The 20,790-nt window shown below is 36.7% G+C and overlaps 2 protein-coding genes and 1 long non-coding RNA gene across 10 annotated transcripts in view; 2 read left to right on the forward strand and 1 right to left on the reverse strand.

The window, feature by feature from the left end:
• The window catches only part of LOC145233883 (uncharacterized), a 33,561-nt gene extending 17,823 nt beyond the window's left edge, over positions 1–15,738 (forward strand). Inside the window, exon 3 of one of the 2 annotated variants that reach the window (XR_013861205.1) lies at positions 15,499–15,738. This is a non-coding gene — a long non-coding RNA (uncharacterized LOC145233883). Of the gene's footprint in view, positions 1–86; positions 197–15,498 lie in introns of those variants that run through there. The other variant, XR_013861206.1, reaches the window with a different exon arrangement.
• LOC145232607 (uncharacterized) lies at positions 4,558–9,570 on the reverse strand. Its single transcript, XM_080097267.1, has 5 exons — positions 9,523–9,570; positions 8,005–8,099; positions 7,420–7,553; positions 6,190–6,347; positions 4,558–5,172 (listed from the first exon to the last, which is right to left on the reverse strand). Exons 1-5 carry the CDS (start codon positions 9,568–9,570, stop codon positions 4,558–4,560), a joined length of 1,050 nt encoding a protein of 349 aa, XP_079953393.1.
• A 3,201-nt stretch (positions 15,739–18,939) lies between the features above and the next one.
• Positions 18,940–20,790, forward strand: part of LOC145233144 (G protein-coupled receptor kinase 3-like) — a 30,284-nt gene continuing 28,433 nt past the window's right edge. For all 7 annotated transcript variants that reach the window (XM_080097805.1, XM_080097807.1, XM_080097806.1 and 4 more), the window contains exons 1-2: positions 18,940–19,240; positions 20,505–20,581. In XM_080097805.1, the coding sequence (XP_079953931.1) occupies positions 19,128–19,240; positions 20,505–20,581 (190 nt within the window). In that variant the 5' untranslated portion in view covers positions 18,940–19,127. The remainder of the gene's footprint in view (positions 19,241–20,504; positions 20,582–20,790) is intronic.

Raw genomic sequence — 20,790 nt, forward strand, 5'->3', positions numbered from 1 at the left:
ATAAGTTTAACTTCTTTCAAAAATGTCAATTCGTTAAACAGGCAGCTTCAGCGATTCTTAACGCAATATTTTATATTTGAAAAAAGGGATATTGGAGCATGTTTTAACCTGTTTGTTTCTTTCTACCGGCGCAGAATTGTAAGTAAGTCTGGTTAAGACTTTGCTTTTTTCGACAAACTAGCTTAATTCGCCCTGATTTCACGTTTTGTGTCGGTAATTTATTTAAATGTGAATTACCTAACTAAGTAGTTGCTGGATATAACATGCCCAACAGCCCTAAAACGTCTTGTTTAGGCCGTTGTCTATCATTGTCGATTGCGTATGTCTTCTTTGTTATAGGTCTGTCATCAGTAGCGTAGCCAGGGAGGGGCCATGGCCCCTCCCAAATTTTCAAAGTTGTTTATTGAAAAACTTGAATTTAGTTTCGTCTCTCAACTATCAAAGGAATATGTAAATTACTAAAGATGATTGTTGTCACCAAGTTGTAGCCGAAATCCATGCTTTATATATATTTATGCAGACATGGAATAAATCAGTAAATAAATCGTTTGGCTGTCCCGTCGCACCACAATTTGGTAAATCACGTGTTTGGTAAAAGCACGTCTTACGCCGAGCGTTAGCAAAAATTGGTATTGGACAACAAATTATTTGGCCCCTCCCAAAATTTTCGGCTGCCTACGCCACTGTCTGTCATTCAAACTTTTGGCCCAAACGGCAGTGCCGGATTAAGGGTCTGCTGGCCTGTAGGCACATTTTATAAGTGGCCCGAAAATCAGGGTTGCCAACTAAAAAATTAGAATTATCAGTGTTGCCAAATCATTGTCACAAAGAAAAGTGGCCTAGATTTTTGACTGGCCTGTAGGCACGTGCCTATTTTGCCTAATGGTTAACCCAGCACTGCCAAACGGGCTTCTCAAAAACGATTCGAGTTCAGACCGGCTAAAATTCTCTACTGGCGATTACATGTGCTAGTCTGAAGTCTGAACACCGCGATGGCACCCGAAACGGATAATAATACTAAACATCGCCAGAGTTCGCACAAATCAAACATTTGCCGGTATAGCCAATCCTTATTGTACACATTCACGTATCACGTTTCGATTTCAATACGTTTTGTGCTAAACAAAGTGTCCAGGTGTGCTACGCCATACGAAGTTCATTGAGACATCAGCCTTATATCCAGGGTTGCCTTATTTCTATTAGATTTGTCTATATTTTGAAGGGCAATGTCTTAAAGAAGTTTATTGTCCTTATTTCTAAGAAATGTCCTTGTTTTTTTTTAATGTAAATCCTTATTTTGTCTAATTTTCAACCATTTTCAAAAAAGTTGACTTAGTGAAATGACAGTCAAATCATGCTACAAATCAAAGTAAACCTAGACCTGAGTTTTCGTGAGATGCAAGAAATGATCCGTGTATAGCGTAACAAAGCACAAAGTATACGAAATCATACCTTCTACATTTGGCGACGAAGGTATCACTTCGGTTCTTATTTCTTCTTTTTGGACTGGTTCTGACTGACCTATGTGTTCAGGTGGCACAACAAGTTGTTGTGAGCTAGCATTGCCCATTGCGATAATCCATGCAACAACTACAGTGTTCCAAAATCTCTGTGCGTCTCGCGCGCTTTCACACTGTTTCGTCACAATAGCAATATTCTTTCACCCATTGTTGACTTGTTAGCGTTGTGGGGTTTGGCGTGGTGATGTTTTGCCGTTTAAACGCGCGACGGGGTCCGGTTACAAAGCTTCAGAATCAATGCTTTGTTCGCTCGGGTTACTTTTGATTTCCTTTGATAACTCACGGAAGGAAACATGTGGGTATTGTGAAGAGAATTATTATTTCAATAACGTTGTATTTCAACAATTAATGCGACTTTAAATGAAGGGTGCATTTAAAATATACAGGATTACGTGGATACTTGGTGCACTATTACCAGCGCTTGGCGCACCGTTATAACTATTGGTGCACATGTATATCACTTGGTGCACGTTTATGCCACTTGCCGCACTTTTATATCGCTAGGTAAAGATGCACCTAGCAAAACAGAGGTGCACCGAGCGGCATAAAGGTGCACCAAGCGATCCTGTATATTTTAGATGCACGTTGAATAAAATCTCGGCACTGGTCTGTGTTTAAATTTTAACGACATACCGTATATAGTTTTAACGAAATGTTGTTCAATTACAAGCAATGTACCGACAGAATGATAATTTAGCTGCAGACAGTCCACACTGTTTCGACCTATAAGGTTAGGCTATGCCAGTCTGTAAACAACCCCAAAGTATTGTCGCAGATGTAATGGTGAGACCTTACAGATCTGACCGGTGCGCACCGTCTGCAGTTGTTCGATTATTTGTTCTAATTCAAATGTTCAATCCTTTTTCTTCTGTTTACCACTTTTCTTAAGTTTGCTTCTTATCTTTTGTGTTGCTCTCAAAAACACCTACTTGGTTCGGTAAAATTACTAACAGAAGTTTACACAGCATGAAATACCTTTTGAGAAATAAACCACAATACTGAGTACTCCACCCTATTTTGTAGCAATTAATGTTTTTTTCTTGACAACAAAACCCAAACGGTAAGGCAAAGGCCAACCTGATAAATAAAAACCTATATGCCGTGGTTCTAAACAGTTATTTTGATCCTCGCATCAACCTAAACCTACTCTACTAAGTTTGTGATTGTCGGTTGCTAATGTAAATCCGTGTAGCTTTCTCCTAAGTTTTAGCTTTTTTACGACCCTACGTCGCTTGGTAAATATTTTTTTACAGTGCATCGCGGGACCCCCGGTAAACCGAACATTGTTTGTTCTCTCTTCGGATTTCGGATAACTTCTCAACTTTCCTGGAAAATATTTTATTCAGGTTGCTATGCCAACCGGAGCGCTGGGGTAAATTGACCACTAATCTCTTGTTCTGAACTGACATTTAGAAGCGCTAAAAAGTAGACTTAAAATTTGCCTAAAAACAAGGAAAATCTACTAACACCATACCCCACGGGAGACCCAGATTTAAGTAAATTTCGATAGGTTGCGCAAAGAGCACTTTTCACGTTTAAAACGTTATATCTCCAAAAATGCTCACGGTTAGGGCTATTAGAGTCTGGGTAAGGTATTAGCATTTAACAAAAGAACTTAGTTACTAATGTAAAATTTTCAAAAACTACCGAACCCCTCTTTAGCCGCTAAATAAATAATTCAGCTCCTTACGCTACTCATCGAAAGTGGGTCTCCTGAGAGGTATGGTGTTAATAGCTTTACCATACTGAAGCTACATAGAAATCACATATACCATAGTTTAACTTTTTGTTGTTTTGTCATTTAATCATAAGCGTGAAAAACTTTATACAGTACCACTAAAATAGCCATTCATGTAAATCTGAGCTTTTTTGTACGGACTCTGACGTCACGCAGGTTACCATGGAGACGATCGCTAGCGAAGGTCACGTGGTTTTTCAAACCAAGAGAGTTGACCTCTTGAACTCCAACAAGCGCTCATGCAGTATAGGTCCGATCTCAGTAATCTTGCAATCTAGTCCTGGCTTGCGCTGTAGCAACGTAAAGCCTACTAAAGCCTCGTTAATTTCCAATACAGCAAACTTACTTTCTAGGAGCTCTAATTACGTTACACCTTATCATATACGGCGTATAGCTGATATCAGAGTTGTAAACAGGCCTTAAATTGGAGCCCGAACCAGGCCCGACCCGAATCGTTTTTGAGAAGCCCGTTTAGGCCCAGTTGGATTGACAGGTCCATACATTAAAGCCCCCCAAAAGACCACGACAAGAAACACAATAGACAATTGGTCTTGAATAATGCGTTTTCGGGCTGATTGACATTAGGTCAGGTCCAGCAACTAGCAACTTAGCCAGTTAAATTTATTCAAAAAATACTGACACTGAGTGTAAAGTCAGGCCCAAATCAAGCCCGTTTTTTGAGAATCCTAAGCCCGAAACGCCCGCCCGACTTGCAACTCTGAGCTGCATGATTCACTGATTTACGCTTTCAAGTCGTGTATTAGTCATATAAAAGTGAAGAGTGCGTGTTGACAACAAAGTGAAGAAACATAAAACGTGCAGTGGGGAATCGTATAATCGTGCGTCTGTGACAGAACGATAAATATGTTGCTCAACGTTAAAATGCCGGTTTTCGTGTTGGCCAGCTATGGTGGGTAATATTACATGCCCAACATCGAGGTTTTTTTAACATATTTCTTTCATAAGGTTATTATTACCAGTGTCGGCCTGTATTTTACTTTACAAAGTTGGATGCTGTCTACAATTAGTGGACTGAAACAGTTCGGAAAATCACGGTATTCGATAAACAAAATACATTGACACATAAAAGAACACCATAGAAAACATACAAGCATAATTGGCCGACCTTGCATTACAAAAGAACGAATAAAACATTTAAATGGAACAACTGGCCTCAAAAACACCATTTGAAAAGACAGATGCGTTTAAACACCTTTTTCAACTGTTGAAAAAATGTCACAACAGTGCCATCCTTTAAAAAAAGGCCGGTATTGTTTTTTAACATTAGGGAGTGTTTATTCAGTTAGCAGAAACTTCCCTTGTGGCAAATTCAACCCCGTTTATAATACCAGCAGCAATTTGGCAGATTACAACTGTCAGGATAGCGTAGAAGTAAGCAAATCGTGGATGTTCTGGCCTTAGCTTGTAAATCTCACTCATAAATGTGGATATAGTTGTCAAACAAGCACAAAAACCGGTCCCAACTGCATATATCACGATGCTAGGCCAACATACACCTTCACACGGTACAGGGACAGCTCGAAATTGCAATACACCCATTACAGCGAGTATTATAGCGCCTAAGGAGTTTGCTATTAGCGTCCCAAGCGGTAGTTTCAACCTTTCGTATTTAAATTTCGACAGCCAGGCACGCAAACATGCGCCAAACGGAGCAAATAGTGCTGCGAACATTGTTTGTTTGCCAAGAACCGACGGTTCAAGAATTACGCCTACTATAAAACCGACAACGGTTGCAGCCAGTAGGATGGAAACACAAATGTTTGCGATTTTGGCGCCTTTTTTGTGCACGTGTATGCCAATCCAGTTGCCGATGTCTTTGCCAAAATCCACCCCCACTGCATATGAACCAATAAAAGCATAAAACCCGATAAACCACGCAGCAATAGAGAGAACCTGTAAAAATAATAAAGTCGTTTTCAGGACATAGTTTTTTTTTACAATGAAGCTATGTCGTAAAATTCCTCACATGTTTTACATTCTACCTGACGATGTAATTTTAAAATGTAGCAGCGTCGAAGAACACCAATACAGCGGTTTATTTATGTGCTACTTTTGTCACAGAGCTTTTATATTGCTAAATATTTTTAACTCATTCATTCGCCACCGACAAAATAACTTGAAAAGTAAGTTTTAGGGCCCTCTCGACTTGCCCTACCAACGTTTGTACTTTTATTGATGAATAATAACGGCGACTCTCAAAACTTCGGTGATAAAATGAACATACAAAATATATTATCTGGCAGTAACTTTCATCAAGTTCAATAGTTTTATCATAGACTTTAGTTTAAAGCACATGAATTGAAACCAAGCTACTGTTTGTTTGATCTGGAATTGAGATTAATTTGCTCAACAGCGGCACTTAGTGAATACAGCAGTTAAAAAACTTCTGTGCGCTATACACGAAGCTAGTTTACTGGTTTCCAGTACCACTAATATCTATTTGGGATTGATACTTTACCACTGTAAAACGTTATCTAACATAACTAAATGTAAAATAGAGCAGTGTGCTCAAATCACATAGTGGCGCAATGAAAACTTTTTTGTTGCCTACACCTAAGCAATGATGAATGCCTTGACCCAGTGGTTACCAACCAGCGAAGACTTCCTCACAAGACAGAAATTTAAAAATTAAGAGTAGGAATACTCGTAATTTAAGGAATTTACTTTAATTTGTACATGTGATTTGTAAATAGACACTTCAGCTCTGGGGAAAAACCTGTAAGGTTGATAACAGACCCAATTTAAATGATCTTTGTATGTTTTAGCATCTACTATAGTCTATTGGGAGGAATGAAAATGTTTGGAATTGTTAAGGGAGAAATTTGTCGATAAAGGTTGGGAACCATTGCCTTAACCTATAAACATTAAGATGCAGAAATGAATCCCCCAATAGAACTTCTAAAATTTCACCTGCATTTGTGAATCACCCGGTTGTGCTCCGACAAGCGTAAGACTTTGTTGCTGGTTCCACTTGGACCAAGTTGTAAATGAGCCACAAAATCCAGTAGTAAGGCCTTTGCAGAGTGCAGCCAATCTTGTCTTGCCCATGGGTGATCCGTTTATGGCGCCTGAAAAACAAGCAACATTAAAATTCCTGAAAGAGTTTTCCACGTCCGTATAGGAGCACGTTAAAAGGGATTTTTGAAATATAAAAGGTTTTAAAGTTTAACGATCACAAGGTGATTAAGAAGCTGTTAAGTTCAGATACAATGAAGTTGTGTTTAACGAGGCAAACATACAACACCGATTTAATGACTTTTAAGTTTTAATGTCACATTCTCTATTCATTGGTGTTTTAAGGACTTTGCTTCGGTGCGTGGCAGGTCAACGTTTTAATAATAGAGCTTTAATGAAATTGTAAATTTTACTTTTGTGAATATAGTGGTATGTTACCAGCTGCTCCAAAACGTTTCTTTTTAATACGTTCCTTTACAAAGCCCTGTTTGATCAGTAACTGTTGAACATGTGCCTCGGAAAATTTGTGCAAAGTGTGAAGGTGAGTAACTATTTTTGCAGAATGCAACTTTCGCTTTATGTTTTTAGGCTTGATGGTTAAATGTGGTGGTACATTACAGTGCTAGTACCATGTTTTAACTTATGTGTTACCAAAACGGGTTTCCCTATTATTCTATTAAATCCTTTGACACTTTTTGGGTTATTAGACTGCAAATTAAGCTACGAAAAACATTAAAAAATTGATGGCTTCTGCTAAATGGGTTTGCTGGAATAGGCAACAATTTTAACTTGATTGATGAGCTCGTTGTTTTACGTTCTTATAAAATCCAAGTTACTTATATGTACCCGACAAAAAGGGAATTAAAAACCAACTCCTACTGCATTGTGTGTTTTATATTCTCTCTTTTGCTTTTGTAGGGTTTGACGTTTCAAGCTCAGTTACATTCGCGTCGTATAAATCTAACTTTAGGGTAATTCATAGGCTTTAAATAAAGTTACATTTGGGCTTGAACTTTCAAGTTTTTTTGTACGCAGATAATCTACATACACAACGCTATGCGCAGCATATTTGGGCACAGAAAGTAACTTTGCGACGCCAATGTGGACAAGAATTTAAGCTTAAGCCATATCTGGCTGTTTTTCAAACCCGAACCCGACTTAACTCACAACCCTGGCCCTACTTACCGAGCACGAAACTTCCAAACATGTTTGAGAAGAATGATTGGTTGATGATTTCTGCGCTGTTTTCAATTCCCGCCACTGAACCGAACAATCTGTCGGAACCAATTCTCGCCAAACACCCACAAATTGCGAAAAACCTAAAAAACGGCACTTTGTTTTAAAAAACTCGTCAAAAAACAAAAGCCCTATAACAGTGTTTCCCAACCTTTTTCGACCAAATTCCTTCCTTAACAATTTAAAACATTTTCATTTCTCCCATATATAATACATAGTAGATGCTAAACCATACTAAGATCATTTAAAATTAGGTCTTTTATCAACTTCACTGGCTATATTCCCGGAACTTAAGTGTCAATTTACAAATCACATATGTAAAAATTAAAGCAAATTCCTCCCCTCAAGTTTTAAAATTTGTTGAAATATAAATTTCTCCCCGGTTGGGATCCACTGCTCTATAACTTGTATAAAATGAATACATTCTATTGCAGACATTATATAAAACGTTTAAAAATCTAAACATAAATTATTGGCTCTTTTGTTTAAATTTCAAAGCTTAAAAACGTTATTAAATGCTGTGGCAAAACCTACGATATTTGAACGTAGAACCAGATTTCGGAGGGCGGTTGTGGTGTTGGACTGGTTTTCACTTCCGGAGAACCACCGTTCTTTTCACCATCATGAGTCTGCACAAAACAACAAATCATTGCACTCAAATTCAATTTTGCGGGTAATACGGGATAAAATAATGGTTTTCGTATGAATGTTTCTGAATGCCTTTAAACGCTGGGTCGCAAAGTTGGCATCGAGAGCACACATTCTAAGTTGAGTTTATTTCGCTAGGTGAAAGAACACACAGCGGCACAAGCCGGGAATGGCTGCGCAACGTTGAAACGTTATTGGGCGTAAAACACTGAAGGGGACAATTGGTGGATGATGGTACAATGCGCTGCATCTATACACTGTATTTTAAGGCGTTATGTGACTGGGGTGTGGGGCTCACAAGAAAGTGAAGTTGGCGCAATGTTGGTTAAACACGACTGGCGGTGGGACGATGGTGGGACCAGTCGAGGGGTCCCTAAAAATTTAGTAGAAAATTGCCCATGTAGTAAGAATCAAAGGATTTCAATAAAACAAATTCATCTATAACTATATTTTCAAAAGAAGGCTGATGGACTTTCATTTTTTTTAGTATCAAATAGCAAAAGTAACAGAAATCGTTATTAAAAAGACTCACTATTTTCACAGCTTTTTCTCATTGCCAAACTTATTAAAAGTTTTATTTGCCGAAGGTTTAAATGCGCTGATATCGCAAGTTCAGAGGGTTTCCTAATAAAAATGACTCCTAAAACCAGTTACAAAGTTACAGCCCTCTTCACGCAGGACAGAGACCTTAGCTTTGTTGGGTCAAACACTCCTATAAAATATCAAATAAAACAAAAAAACCATTAGAAAGAAAAAACGCAATATTTCCATGTAATATTTAAGCCAAAATAGGTTGTCGACAAATCTGCATGGTCGGCAGATTTATAACGCATTAAGCTAAATCAAAGAAGCGTTTTTGTTTAAATAGCGACCCAAGGGTGAAAAAGCCGTTGACTGGAATGTTTATTACATTTGGTATCCAGGCCTCTTAAACTACATTTACGGAGCCGTTGGGGGTCCACAGACTGCAGCTTTTGCAGCTTTTGCAGCTTTGCTATGCATTTATGGCGCTTTGCCGTTTGTGTTGCCAAATAATGTCCAATAAACAATATTTTATTGGCAAATGGTGCAATTTTATTGCTTGTACAAACAATAGTTCACCGATATCACTTCAAAGATGCTCGTAAACTTTAACAGTTAAACAAAAGCAAATTAAACAACAGTTTATCGCTCCGTTTTACGATGTCTAGCTTAACTTGCAACACATCTATACAAATGTCGCGTTAGCCTTTTTTCATCAAGTACATCAAATTTCAAAAGTTCAAAACTACACGAATAAAGAATGACCTCCAGAGACCATCAGGTAGCAAGCGCTTGTGCTACCATGTGCATTACAAAAGTCGAACGAATAAATTTGTCTTACAGGAGCTCATATTCATATTAATGCATTTACATTTCCCTTACCATTTCTATTGCTTCGTCGCTTCGTTTTGTTCCATTTCCGTTCCGCATTGTTGCACTCGTAACTTCCAAGTCGGAAAAACAAATTTATAAACTTTATTTATAACTATGATGTTTTTTCTTCAAATTAGCATACCAAAGAGTAAGTTTAGTTTATTGTATATTTTTAAATTTTTTCGTAACGTATTACGTAACAAACGACTTTGTGACGTCATATGCATTCTTGCATTTGAAAAAAAACCTTGTTTTACTTAAAAATACAAGAAAACTTTTTGCAAACCTAAATTTGCACGCACCTTAAAACTAGAGTACCTTCAGTCACAAATGCGGCAATAAAGTTAGGAACGTAATTACGACTTTTATATGTTTAAGTTGGACTGGGCCCCCTTTTTTCCCTTGAGGCTTTAAACTGGGTAATCGTCCCTTGCTCAGAACTTAACCATGTTAACTGCTATTCACCACACAAGCATTTATGTCGTAACAATCGAGGTGTGTGTGACAACAAATGCAGCATTGTTGATTGATTGTGACTCATAAACGCCCTCAGTGTGTGTTAAATTCATTAGGCTTAATCATATTGGAATGTTTTTATTAATTTGAGTTTTAATAAGGCTGTGGTCAAGCAGCCTTAACTTATTGCGAAATTATTTTTTATTATCTTGCTAAAAGTGTTATTAGCTTTACACAAACGTAAAAAATTAAAATAACAAATATTGATAATTTGTATTACTGTGCATTGACTAGTTACACTTTTTTCACAGCCAAAACCGTAGCCCTACTAGCGACTTTTTTTAAACCTCTTGGCAAAACTAACTTATATTCGAATTAAATCTACGAAAATAAGATATTTCCGTTTGTGAACGAAATATTTCCCCTATTATGTCTTCAGTTTGTAACAGCCAATCATGTCGTTGTGTTTTTTGGATTTTCTTCTCATGGCAAGGTTGCACACGCTTTTAGTGAAGTTCCCAAGGTGGCATTGAATCAAGCTTTATTAACGCGCTCTTGCCCAACAAAGGTTGCGGTCGCAAGTTGTAAAAATTATATTTTATCGTCAAGTTTATTCCGTCGCAAAGGTCGGTAACCATAAGCCAGGGTAAACAGCATACAGTTCCAAATGTTTCGGTCTTGGCTGAAAACGCTGTGAATAGTTCGTAACCTTAAATTGCCTACAATACAAGACGCACATGCTTCAAACTATGTTATCGCCTTAAAAACGTCCAATTTTAATGACGTAACTATATAGTGTGACGTCATATTTTAATGTTCTCCTTATTTTAAAAATCTTAACGTAGAAGCAACTGGCTGTAAAGACTATGTGACAATACAGTAAAACTCGGTTAATCAGGACCCGTTTGGACCAAAAAAAAATTGTCCGGATTATGCGAAGATCCGGATTAACCGAATCCAGCTTAACTGAAGTTTACTGTATTTATGAATCTAGGAATATAGTATAAAGAGACAAAAAAGTTCCTATTTTTTAACTATGTAGTATGCCCAGCGTTATGCTAAATATGTTTGGTGCCAAACCTAGAACAATACCAAAGCACATAGTTTTTATTGTACGAGATATACAAGTCAAATCACTATCGATTTAGAACTTTGTTAACAAATACTTTCCTCCAAAGTCAGTAGTACTGTTCAGTACGGCGTCTCTTGGGTCGTAAATACGAAGAACTAGTGATGTTTTTTTTTATCGCAAATCAAGTTTACCCGAAATGTATCGCCGAAACGCTGACGATGGAAAAACTCAACTCGTCCATCACAAAGATCGTAAACCTGATTTGTCAACACATATTAACTCAGCGATTCCCACCGCACAATAAAATTGCTCCCAGTTTTAATGCTCGGCTTAAACAAAGCTAAGTTCACATGATGTAATGCAAAGGCCCCAACCTAATATGTACATATATAAGCTATGGCTGCCAGGCATAATATCAAGTTTATAAAGCTCTTCTGACAATTGAAATTTTATTCCGACGTTTCGACGTCCTATACAGGTCGCCTTCATCGGGGTAAATAACACTGAATGCGCCAAGTACATGGTGGGAGCATAAGCTGTGGAAAAATCATTCAATGTATCACGCAAACGACCACAACACACAACAAAGTCTATAGCAGCAAACTTCAAAATTTAAAACTTATTTTGACAGTTTTGTCCAATTGTTTTTTAACAAAAAGTACAATTTTTATCTTCGAAAACGGGTAAAGGGTAAACAAGACGAAAGAGGTCGAAACTATATGTAATGTTTGTAATATTGCAGTTAAAACAGATGACTTGTCGGTTGCTGTCTTCTCGTAAGTTTTCGGGTTCGAAACTCACCTGATTTCCTGTTTACTTCCTTGCCGTGAAACTGTAGCAGCAAGGCCCTTTGGCCCAGTTTGAACGAATGGGTACGAAAAGTTGGAGGGATGCTAGTCATTTTGCCTTTAAACGATAAAAATGAAATTGAAAATGGTCAAGTTCGAACGCATAAGGTAGAATTTGTATTCTTATGCTTTACAAGTTCAATTTCACCCGATAATCGTCATAAAAAAAACTGTTGGTAAAGTATAATAGATGTTTTTGGTATCTCTAATGCACATCAAAGTATTACAATGGTTTAAATGGCGTTTAAGATCACAAAAACTATGGTGCAGTGCTTTCTTATGTTTAGACTGTTGTTTTTTTGCCAAAGGTTTCATTGTAATATATAAGCTATTGCTGCCAGACATAATATCAAGTTTATAGAGCTCATGCGGCAAGTATTTTTATTCCGACGTTTCGACGTCCTATACAGGTCGCCTTCATCACGGTAAATAACATTGAATACGCGTAGTACAGTGCACAATAAATAAAGAAAAAAAGAATTAAACGCAAGCACGTCACAATGTTATTTGCAGGTCAAATCAAATTCTGTTTCATTTTAACAAGTGCTTATCCAGTAACATCGTTTGATACTGAACTGGCAATATATATACAATAAGAAACCAAGCAAACCATTCAAAGGCGCCAGATTAACGACATGACTTCATGTTATTTTAAGCCAAATATACGGCCTATGTTTCGTCACCAGCTGCACATGAGACCTTATTTTTTCAAACAGTGTGTGCTGTCTGCAGCTTAATTATTATGCTTAGTGAAAGAAAACATAGCGACACAATTGCACTAAAGAGTTCAACATTATTGTTTGTTACAGTAAAACATTGAACAACAACTGCATGGCTGTAAAAATAGGACAGGGACACTTTAGTAGACGATGGCGAAATGCGCTTTAACCACTTCATAGTTCATACGCGGTCGTAAGTCTCAATAAGAAAGGTTGCACCAGGGGTAACAAAACATTCTCATTATTATGTAGTGGGATTTAAATTAATAGAGTTATGCAATATTAACTGTCAATCACCTTATTGCGATGCGACATACAGAACGGCCATTGTACGGGCTGACATATGGAATGCCTGTCCGTCGTTAAGATTGTAATATTCAGAGCAAGGTACTGTACAGCACTTATAGAGTTAACACAGGACGAATTGTCTAACTTCCAATCCATGCTGCTTATACAGGCATTGGACTTAAATAAGCATCGTGTAAATAAGATTCTTAACATATTTTCGTCGTTTGAAACCACCAAAATATTTTCGCATCCTATGTTGTATTTTCCGAAACGTAATTATTAACCTAAAACATAGCCCTGATATTTTAGCATTTCCGCACCCCCAATATATTGGTAACGCACCCCATACGAGTTTCAGCACCATTGGTTAAGACCCTCTGTTGTAGGGTTAAGAACAGCAGAAATAAAAAGCATTAATTTGCTCTAAAAGCGTTCTACACAAAAAGTGGTGTTTTTTTTTACAATACTCACTTTTTATAATTTTAGTGGAAGTATTACGTTTTTGGTGTTTTTTTCCACTACTCACTTTTGTTATCAATACAAAGACAGTAGTGGTATTCAATTTGTTTTTTGTCAGCCGGTTCTATCACAAAAGTCATATTTTTCAGCCGGTTATGTTACAAAAACTCTATTGACAGTAACCAGTAGGCTAATGCTAACTGGTTTGCTGATCTTAGAAAATTTCGTGAGAGGGTTCTAAAGAACCGGTGCGAACCGGATGAATCCCATCAGTACAAAGTGTTAAGCAACTACCTGATAATCAAAGGTATAAAGGTTACTGTTAGAGCATCCGTTTCTTCGTGTTCTTGCAAAGGTTTACACAGGAATTAGGGCACTTCGTGCGTACAAAGGCCCCGTTGTTTTTAATGCTTTTGCAGTAAACCCATAAACTTATGATTGAGGTACAGCAATAAATCGCCAGTACTGCAAATATCGAGTGTAAACTTCAACTAGTTCATGAAACGGGGTAGGCAGGAGCGCTAGGTCGTAAAAAGCAGGTAACGACGCCACATAATTGTTTCATTTATTACAAAATCAACATATTATGATTCGACTTTGTTCCTATGACGCCAAAACACTATATAAATGTTTACTGATGATAAAAAAGTACAGAGTTATGACTTTCTGTAAAAGTTTTAAATTTTTAACTCAACCTTTTTTGTACCATAATTAAGTGCGCCGTGATCGCTTCGGGGCTTATCCCAGTTATGAATTTATGTCCATCTTAACTAAGCACTGGTCAATCTGGTGATCCCCTACTACGAAGCTGACATGTGCAGCATACGAGGCAGGCAGCGGTGCTTGTGATTCGACTTTTGGCGGTTTCTCCATTGAGCCTGTGTAGCTCAGTTGTGAGAGCTCGAGTCCTGGAAAGACTCCTGTCGTGGGTTCGAATCCCACCGCATGTTAGATTTTTGTAGCCTACGCCTTGCCATATGGTGGTGAATGCTTGGTGACCGGCTGATTCGGCATGACGACTTCAATGGGCCTTGCGTACTGTGATTTATATATGAGTGTGTCGTGATTGCTGGTCTGTACTAAACGCTTATAGGACCTGATCCCAGTTATGAATTTCTGTTCATATTAACTTTTTATACCATTTTTTTTAATTTAAAGTTACACACTAAACAGCGTTTCGGCTGTGGGATTCAAAAAATGCTTTTAAGCTAAAGCTATTATTCGGTCGGGCTTTTCATGTTACCATCAAGCTTGTAACGACGACCGTAAATTTAGGGCCCATGTCAGCAGTTTTGTGCTCTCTGTGAATTTTAAACAGGTGGAAACGATGCATTCAGGTTTCCAATTACATTTTTAGAACATTACAAATGCGAGTTTAAAAATGGACAACTTAGCTCAATTTATCAGAAACAAAGATGGCCACTTAGCGGCGATAAAGATTTACATACTTGACGAATCTTTAACACCGATCAATGTCGGGTTTTAACCTCACCATAAACCAGTGGTTCTCAAAGTATGGGTCGCGACCCAAACATGGGTCGCGCAGGGTCACAAAATGGGTCGCGCTGTGGTGATTCAATTCTGCCCAAACGAACTTTTTCAATTTTCAATTCTCAATCATGACTGAATTATTGTATCATAGGCATTTTATGTTGCTTTATCTTCGTAACCTTGGAGTATTGCAGCATAAGTAAGTGGTTTTCTGAGAGTTTTGATAGCACCGTGGCCAAATACAGCCTCACTCGACAACGCTATACAGCAAAATGAACCAATCATTATAACATACAGACAATAGCCTTCCAATTTTCTATTAGGCACACGGCGATTGTAACACGTTAGCACGGGGAATGATAGGAGGTTAATCATACGAAACTGAACTTGGAAAGTAACAACTATTCATACAAAAATAAAAAATCCATTTTTGAGGCTTGGGTCGCAAGATGTCCATAAAGCTCAGATTTGGGTCGCGGTCAAAAAAGTTTGAGAACCACTGCCATAAACAATGCAAATCTGTTTTATTTTGTCGATTTTGTCTAGGATAAAAATATAAAGGCGACAAAAAACAGAATGTTATGGACATGGGTTTTAAAAACAACTTTGCTCTATAGGTTAGGTCATTTTTCACTAAGCATTACATTTGCAGCATATGATGATGCAGGCAATGGTGCTTGTGGTTTGACTTTCGACGGGCCCACCACTGAACCTGTGTGGACGCCGGATACGCTCTCGTCGTGGGTTCTAATTCCACCGCCAGCTAGATGTTACTGGCCTAAACCATGTGATTATGTGGGAATGCTTGAGAGATCGGCTTAAATTGGTATTAAATTTCAATCAGTCTAGCGTTGCGATTATGGTTTGTTTTGAATCCCCTCTCAACGAAATTTGTTTAGTATGTTATTATATGTGTAAAAAAGTGTGTGCGTATCTTTAAATTTAGATCTTGACACGGACAGAGGTCTTCTCAATACCAATACCTTCAAATTTTTATTTTGTATTTTCATTAGTTTCTAATGTTACCAACTGTTGCCTCCATAATGAAGCCCTACTGCAAGTAAAGGACCATTATCTCTTGACTCCAGTAAGTGCTGGAGTAAAACCTTTTAAGTTATTGTTAGGCTATTTACTAAAATACAGCGGTTGATTTAACCTTTAATCCTTTACTTCGGCACTTAATTACTGGCTTCTAGTTGTGGATTAATTGTCTCTAAAAAACTTTCGGTAACCCTTGTTCTAACACAGCATGCCCGCGACCACGTCCACAGCGTGATAGCTTACACGAGTCTTCTGTTATAATTATTGCTTGATGCCCCTGCGCTGGACAAAAATCTGAAAAAAACGAAACTCTTTAATCACACAATTACAAATTACAGCATGCAATAATGTAACTTACAACGGAACAAAGCTTTAATATGTATTCAGGGTCACTTTTTTGTAGCCTTTTTCGTACATTTATGCACAACTGCACGGTTTGCAGTTTTGCACGTTTATGTTTCATGAACATGTGATATATTGGGCTGCGGAAATAAACTATGTCCACTTTACCGATACTCTAAGCACGTTCTTACTTTGCTCAATAGTTAGTCTGTATGCGATGGGTGTGTTACGTTTTTGCGTTGCCGCTGTTAATATTCGGGAAAAAGTTTTGTAACAAAAATTTTAGAAAACAAAACGTTTTCTGATTATGAATTTGAAACTACTTTTAAAAGGTTTTTCAATTTAAAAACGTTCAAATTTTTAATGTTTAATTCTTTACAAAGGAGTAATTTGCACAACGTTGCCTCTTTGCATTTACAAAATATGTAGTTGACGTCATAATGTCAAGGTCCGCTTGAGAAAAATAGAAAAAAGTAGTCGTCCAGTGTTGTCGGCTCGGTAAAAATGTTTTAGTTGCACAAGAAAAAAGAGAAAGCAGCGGTTTTGTGTGACTGTGAACTGCGAGTGTGAATGTTGTTGTGATCGAGTCTGTTTTGTTTGTGTAACCTTTTCGTTCCTTGTTCGAAGTTTTGCAATTTTAAGAAGGTTTTAAACTGCTCATTTTGTTTGTTTATGAAAGATTGAATAATTTATGACGTTTAAGTTTAACTCCGTTGCTTTAAAGTGTTTACGTAATGAGAATTATATTATATGCTTTTACATTGAGAATTATATTTATTTTAATATTATTAAAATGCGAAATTTGAAGTCTATCTTTGTCACTTTTCAAAGTAAACTAGGAGTTTAATGCGTTTTAACTGTATTGGTCTGAAATACAATACCAGTTTGCCCTTATTGCACTGTTGAAAATGTCTCCTTTTGATTCCCATTAGTTTATTGTGGTGCTTTAGAAAGCTGGTTGTTAAAATTAATCTATTCATAAAAAAAGCTCTGTTAGGCTTGGGAGTGATAGCTTTAAAGCATTTGTTTATACAATACGAAAATAAAAAAATTGGCGTTTAGCGCCGGTTAGGTTATACTTTTACATCAAAAGAAAAACAAATCATATGTTTTAGATTGTAATTATTTTGATAAATATATTTTCCATATTTAAGTTGCTTCAAGGCTTAATATCAACTTTATAGAGCTCGCCTGGCAATGGTATTTTAGCACCAAGGTTTCATTGTCCTATACAAATCGCCTTTATCAGGGTAAACAACACCAAATGTGTAGTGTACAATGCACAATAAACAAAGAAAAAAGTTAAACACAAGCACGCCACACCACAGCAAAAACACTGTGCGATAACGACTGAAATGGCGGTCCAAAACACAATTGCCAGAAGAGCTTTGAAGTTATTTTTTATAGAAAATACTGAACAGGTGTTTCGTCCACCAGGTTGCATATTTAACAAATTTGTCATTCAACTGGTGTTATGCTAAACAAAATACTAGTTGTTGTTTCAAGAACTTGTATTAGCTGACGTTTCGCCCACCAGAACAGTAGGGCTTCTTCAGAGCAATGAACGAATAATACAGCAGGCACAGAGACGAAAATGTGCAAAACCAGCGGGATACGATAAAAAATAAATGCATTAGGACAAAGGCTTTCTTTTATTTTTTATTTTTTTTATTTTTTATGTCCAACACTCTAAATCAGGGGTCACTGAACTTTTTTTACTGTGGTTCGGATAAGTTTAATAATGATTCGGGCAGACCAAATAGTTTACATGTCCTTGCCCACAAGGCAATTTTTATAGGAGCGCCAAGATATGGTCTTTCTACAATCTCATTTAAAATGTGGTGATGTGACTGTTATATTGTACAGTTAGTCACATCTTACGAGCAATGCTTGTATATTATATCACAAGTAACAAAAGAAGGCAATTGTTTGGGCACAATCAACACTTGTAGTCTTGTCTGTGACATAACAAACTGATCTTGGATCAATCTTGAGCGTTGTAATCCTATGAAACTAGGTAATATCAATTCTACTTGTCGTGTGCAGGAAAACTTTGGTAAGGAGTAGATGAATTTTTGAATATTACAAACTCATCAATATGATTTGGCAAACCAAAAAATGTGGTCGCAGGCCAGATGAAATGACCTCAAGAGGCCAGATCCGGCTGGCGGACCGTAGTTTGGTGCTCTGTGCTCTAAATTGATAAACTTGAATATTTTATTGCTTTTTAATTACCAGCTTATTCACATGCAATTACAGCCTTTCCTTCACTGCATTTGGTTCACATACAATTAGCTTCTAATTGTATCCTACCTATGTGCAGTTAAATAAAATATTAATGACTCTCTGACACCTTGAGTTTGATGTTTAACAATGTAAACCTGGTTAATTTTCAAAGTCAAGTCTTTCACTTGATATTACTATTGTTTTAAAACTCGTTTGGTCTTTATGTGGCTGCACTTTAAATGATTAAAACATAGCACCAACAAAATCACTTGACTTTTGAAATACTGAACCAGGATGATGCCTGAAACGGATTAGTGTGATAATAGATGTAATATGACAGTCTAGGTCTGTCTCAACCTTATGCTAATCGAACATGTAACATGCCATGTATGACATTAATAATAATCAATGCATATTTTGTCAGAAGATTTATTCCCGAGGCTGTATATGGTTAGCATTTTAGTTTGTCTTGTTATGCAGCTAAGATTGTTGTATTTTTGGCAGAAGATTATTAACAATTTGACAGTCGAAATGTGTCCATAAGATACTTAAACCTCATTTGCCACAGTTTTGTGGGCTGTGTTAGTTTACCCTGTAACACGAGGAGCATATTACATTTGACAACAATTTTAATCACCGAACACGGTAGGATTATTGGCACATTACACCAATATGGCAGACTTGGAGGCAGTTTTGGCTGATGTCAGTTATTTGATGGCAATGGAAAAGAGCAAAGGTGCTCCTGCTGCACGTGCAATCAAAAGAATGCAATTGCCAGAACCCAGGTAACATTATGTAGTCTGATTGCTTTATGCAACTAACACAATTTTTTTTATTGTTGAAAATATTATGCCTAATAAACAATAAAGTATAGCACCACAAGATTACAACTTCTATATATATTGCATAATTGTATTGTTGTTACATAACAACTTTTGTTATTTGTATTATATAATAACTAGTGTTGTTTATTATGTAACATGGACAGGTCAAACTATATGTGATCAATGTGGATACTAAATTTTCAAACTTAAATTTTGTGCAATTTTTCCCTCTGTTCAGTTGAATCTTTTTTTTTCTGAAAGCGAATGAATTTTTATCAGTTATTTTCTATTGTGCATTTTGGATTCATACCTCATAGGCCTCTTAGTGTCCAGTTAATTATATTTTTGCTCAACAATAATTCTATCTAGTACAATAATTCATATGCTCTTAATATTACAACAATTTAATAAACTTTTTAGCATAAAGTCTTGTCTTATAATTAGAATTAAGAGAATGAATCAACTAACTGAGGTTTAAACCAGAATGAAATCTAAAATTAAAAATCGGTGACCAAAAACAGCCAAGTAGACTAAAGAGCTATAAATCAATACTTTTTGTGGGTGGGGGAGTAATTTAATCGATGTATTGACGCGTATTTTCACACCCTTTGTTCGACTGTTCATTCCAGTTTTAGCCCCATTTCACTAAACCTTTATAATAAGGCATCGTGTATAAACATACATTGTTATTAGAGCTCTGGTATGTGTGTTTAATTCTGACATTTTTCATGTGTTTTATCAGTATGGAACATTTATATTTTGTTATCATTCGATTTTTGTTTTTTGTCACATAGGCTAAATGCATAGCTGTGTTTTTCGTTTAGGCTTTTAAGGGTTTTGTCAAAAAACTAGTTCTTTTTCTTTAGCTTTATATATACACAGGGTTGTCATACTGTCCATATTTTCAAGATTTGTCGTTATTTCAAAGGGCAAATGTTTTAAAAATTTATTGTTCTTATTTCTAAGAAATGTCCTATTGCATGTGATATGTTATGGTCTGTCTGGGCTTTGTTGTGCCAAGAACCTAAGTTATTTTTAGTCGTTCACGAGTTTTGACCACCTCCTTGTAATTGAGACGCTGGTATTTATAACACCAAATTATGTGGTTATTTTGGATTTTGGTTTAGCTTCATGCGGATGGATGCTTCACTTTCGTCAATTTAACATGTAACAAACACATATCGCAAATTTATGGTGTATAATTCGATATTTTTAATGTTTGCAGCATTCGATGCTTGATGATGAAATATTTGTCAGAAAGGAACTTAATTTCCTTCGAAGAGGTTTTTAACCAAGAGATAGGTATGTAACAAATGTTCTTCAATCTGTTCTCATTTTCAATTGTTATAATGTTCTTGCATGCTAAAAACGAAATGCAAACATGGAGTTTACTTTAATTAAAATGCTTTTTCTGGTGTAGTAATTCTTTTCTTATTATTGAAATCTCCTTTCAAGTAAATTTTTTTTTTGTTTTTTTTTTGTTTTTAGACACTGATGATGCTTTTATAGCA

Source organism: Phallusia mammillata, chromosome 6 (assembly GCF_965637545.1).
Source record: "Phallusia mammillata chromosome 6, kaPhaMamm4.hap1.1, whole genome shotgun sequence".
Lineage (NCBI taxonomy): Eukaryota > Metazoa > Chordata > Ascidiacea > Phlebobranchia > Ascidiidae > Phallusia > Phallusia mammillata.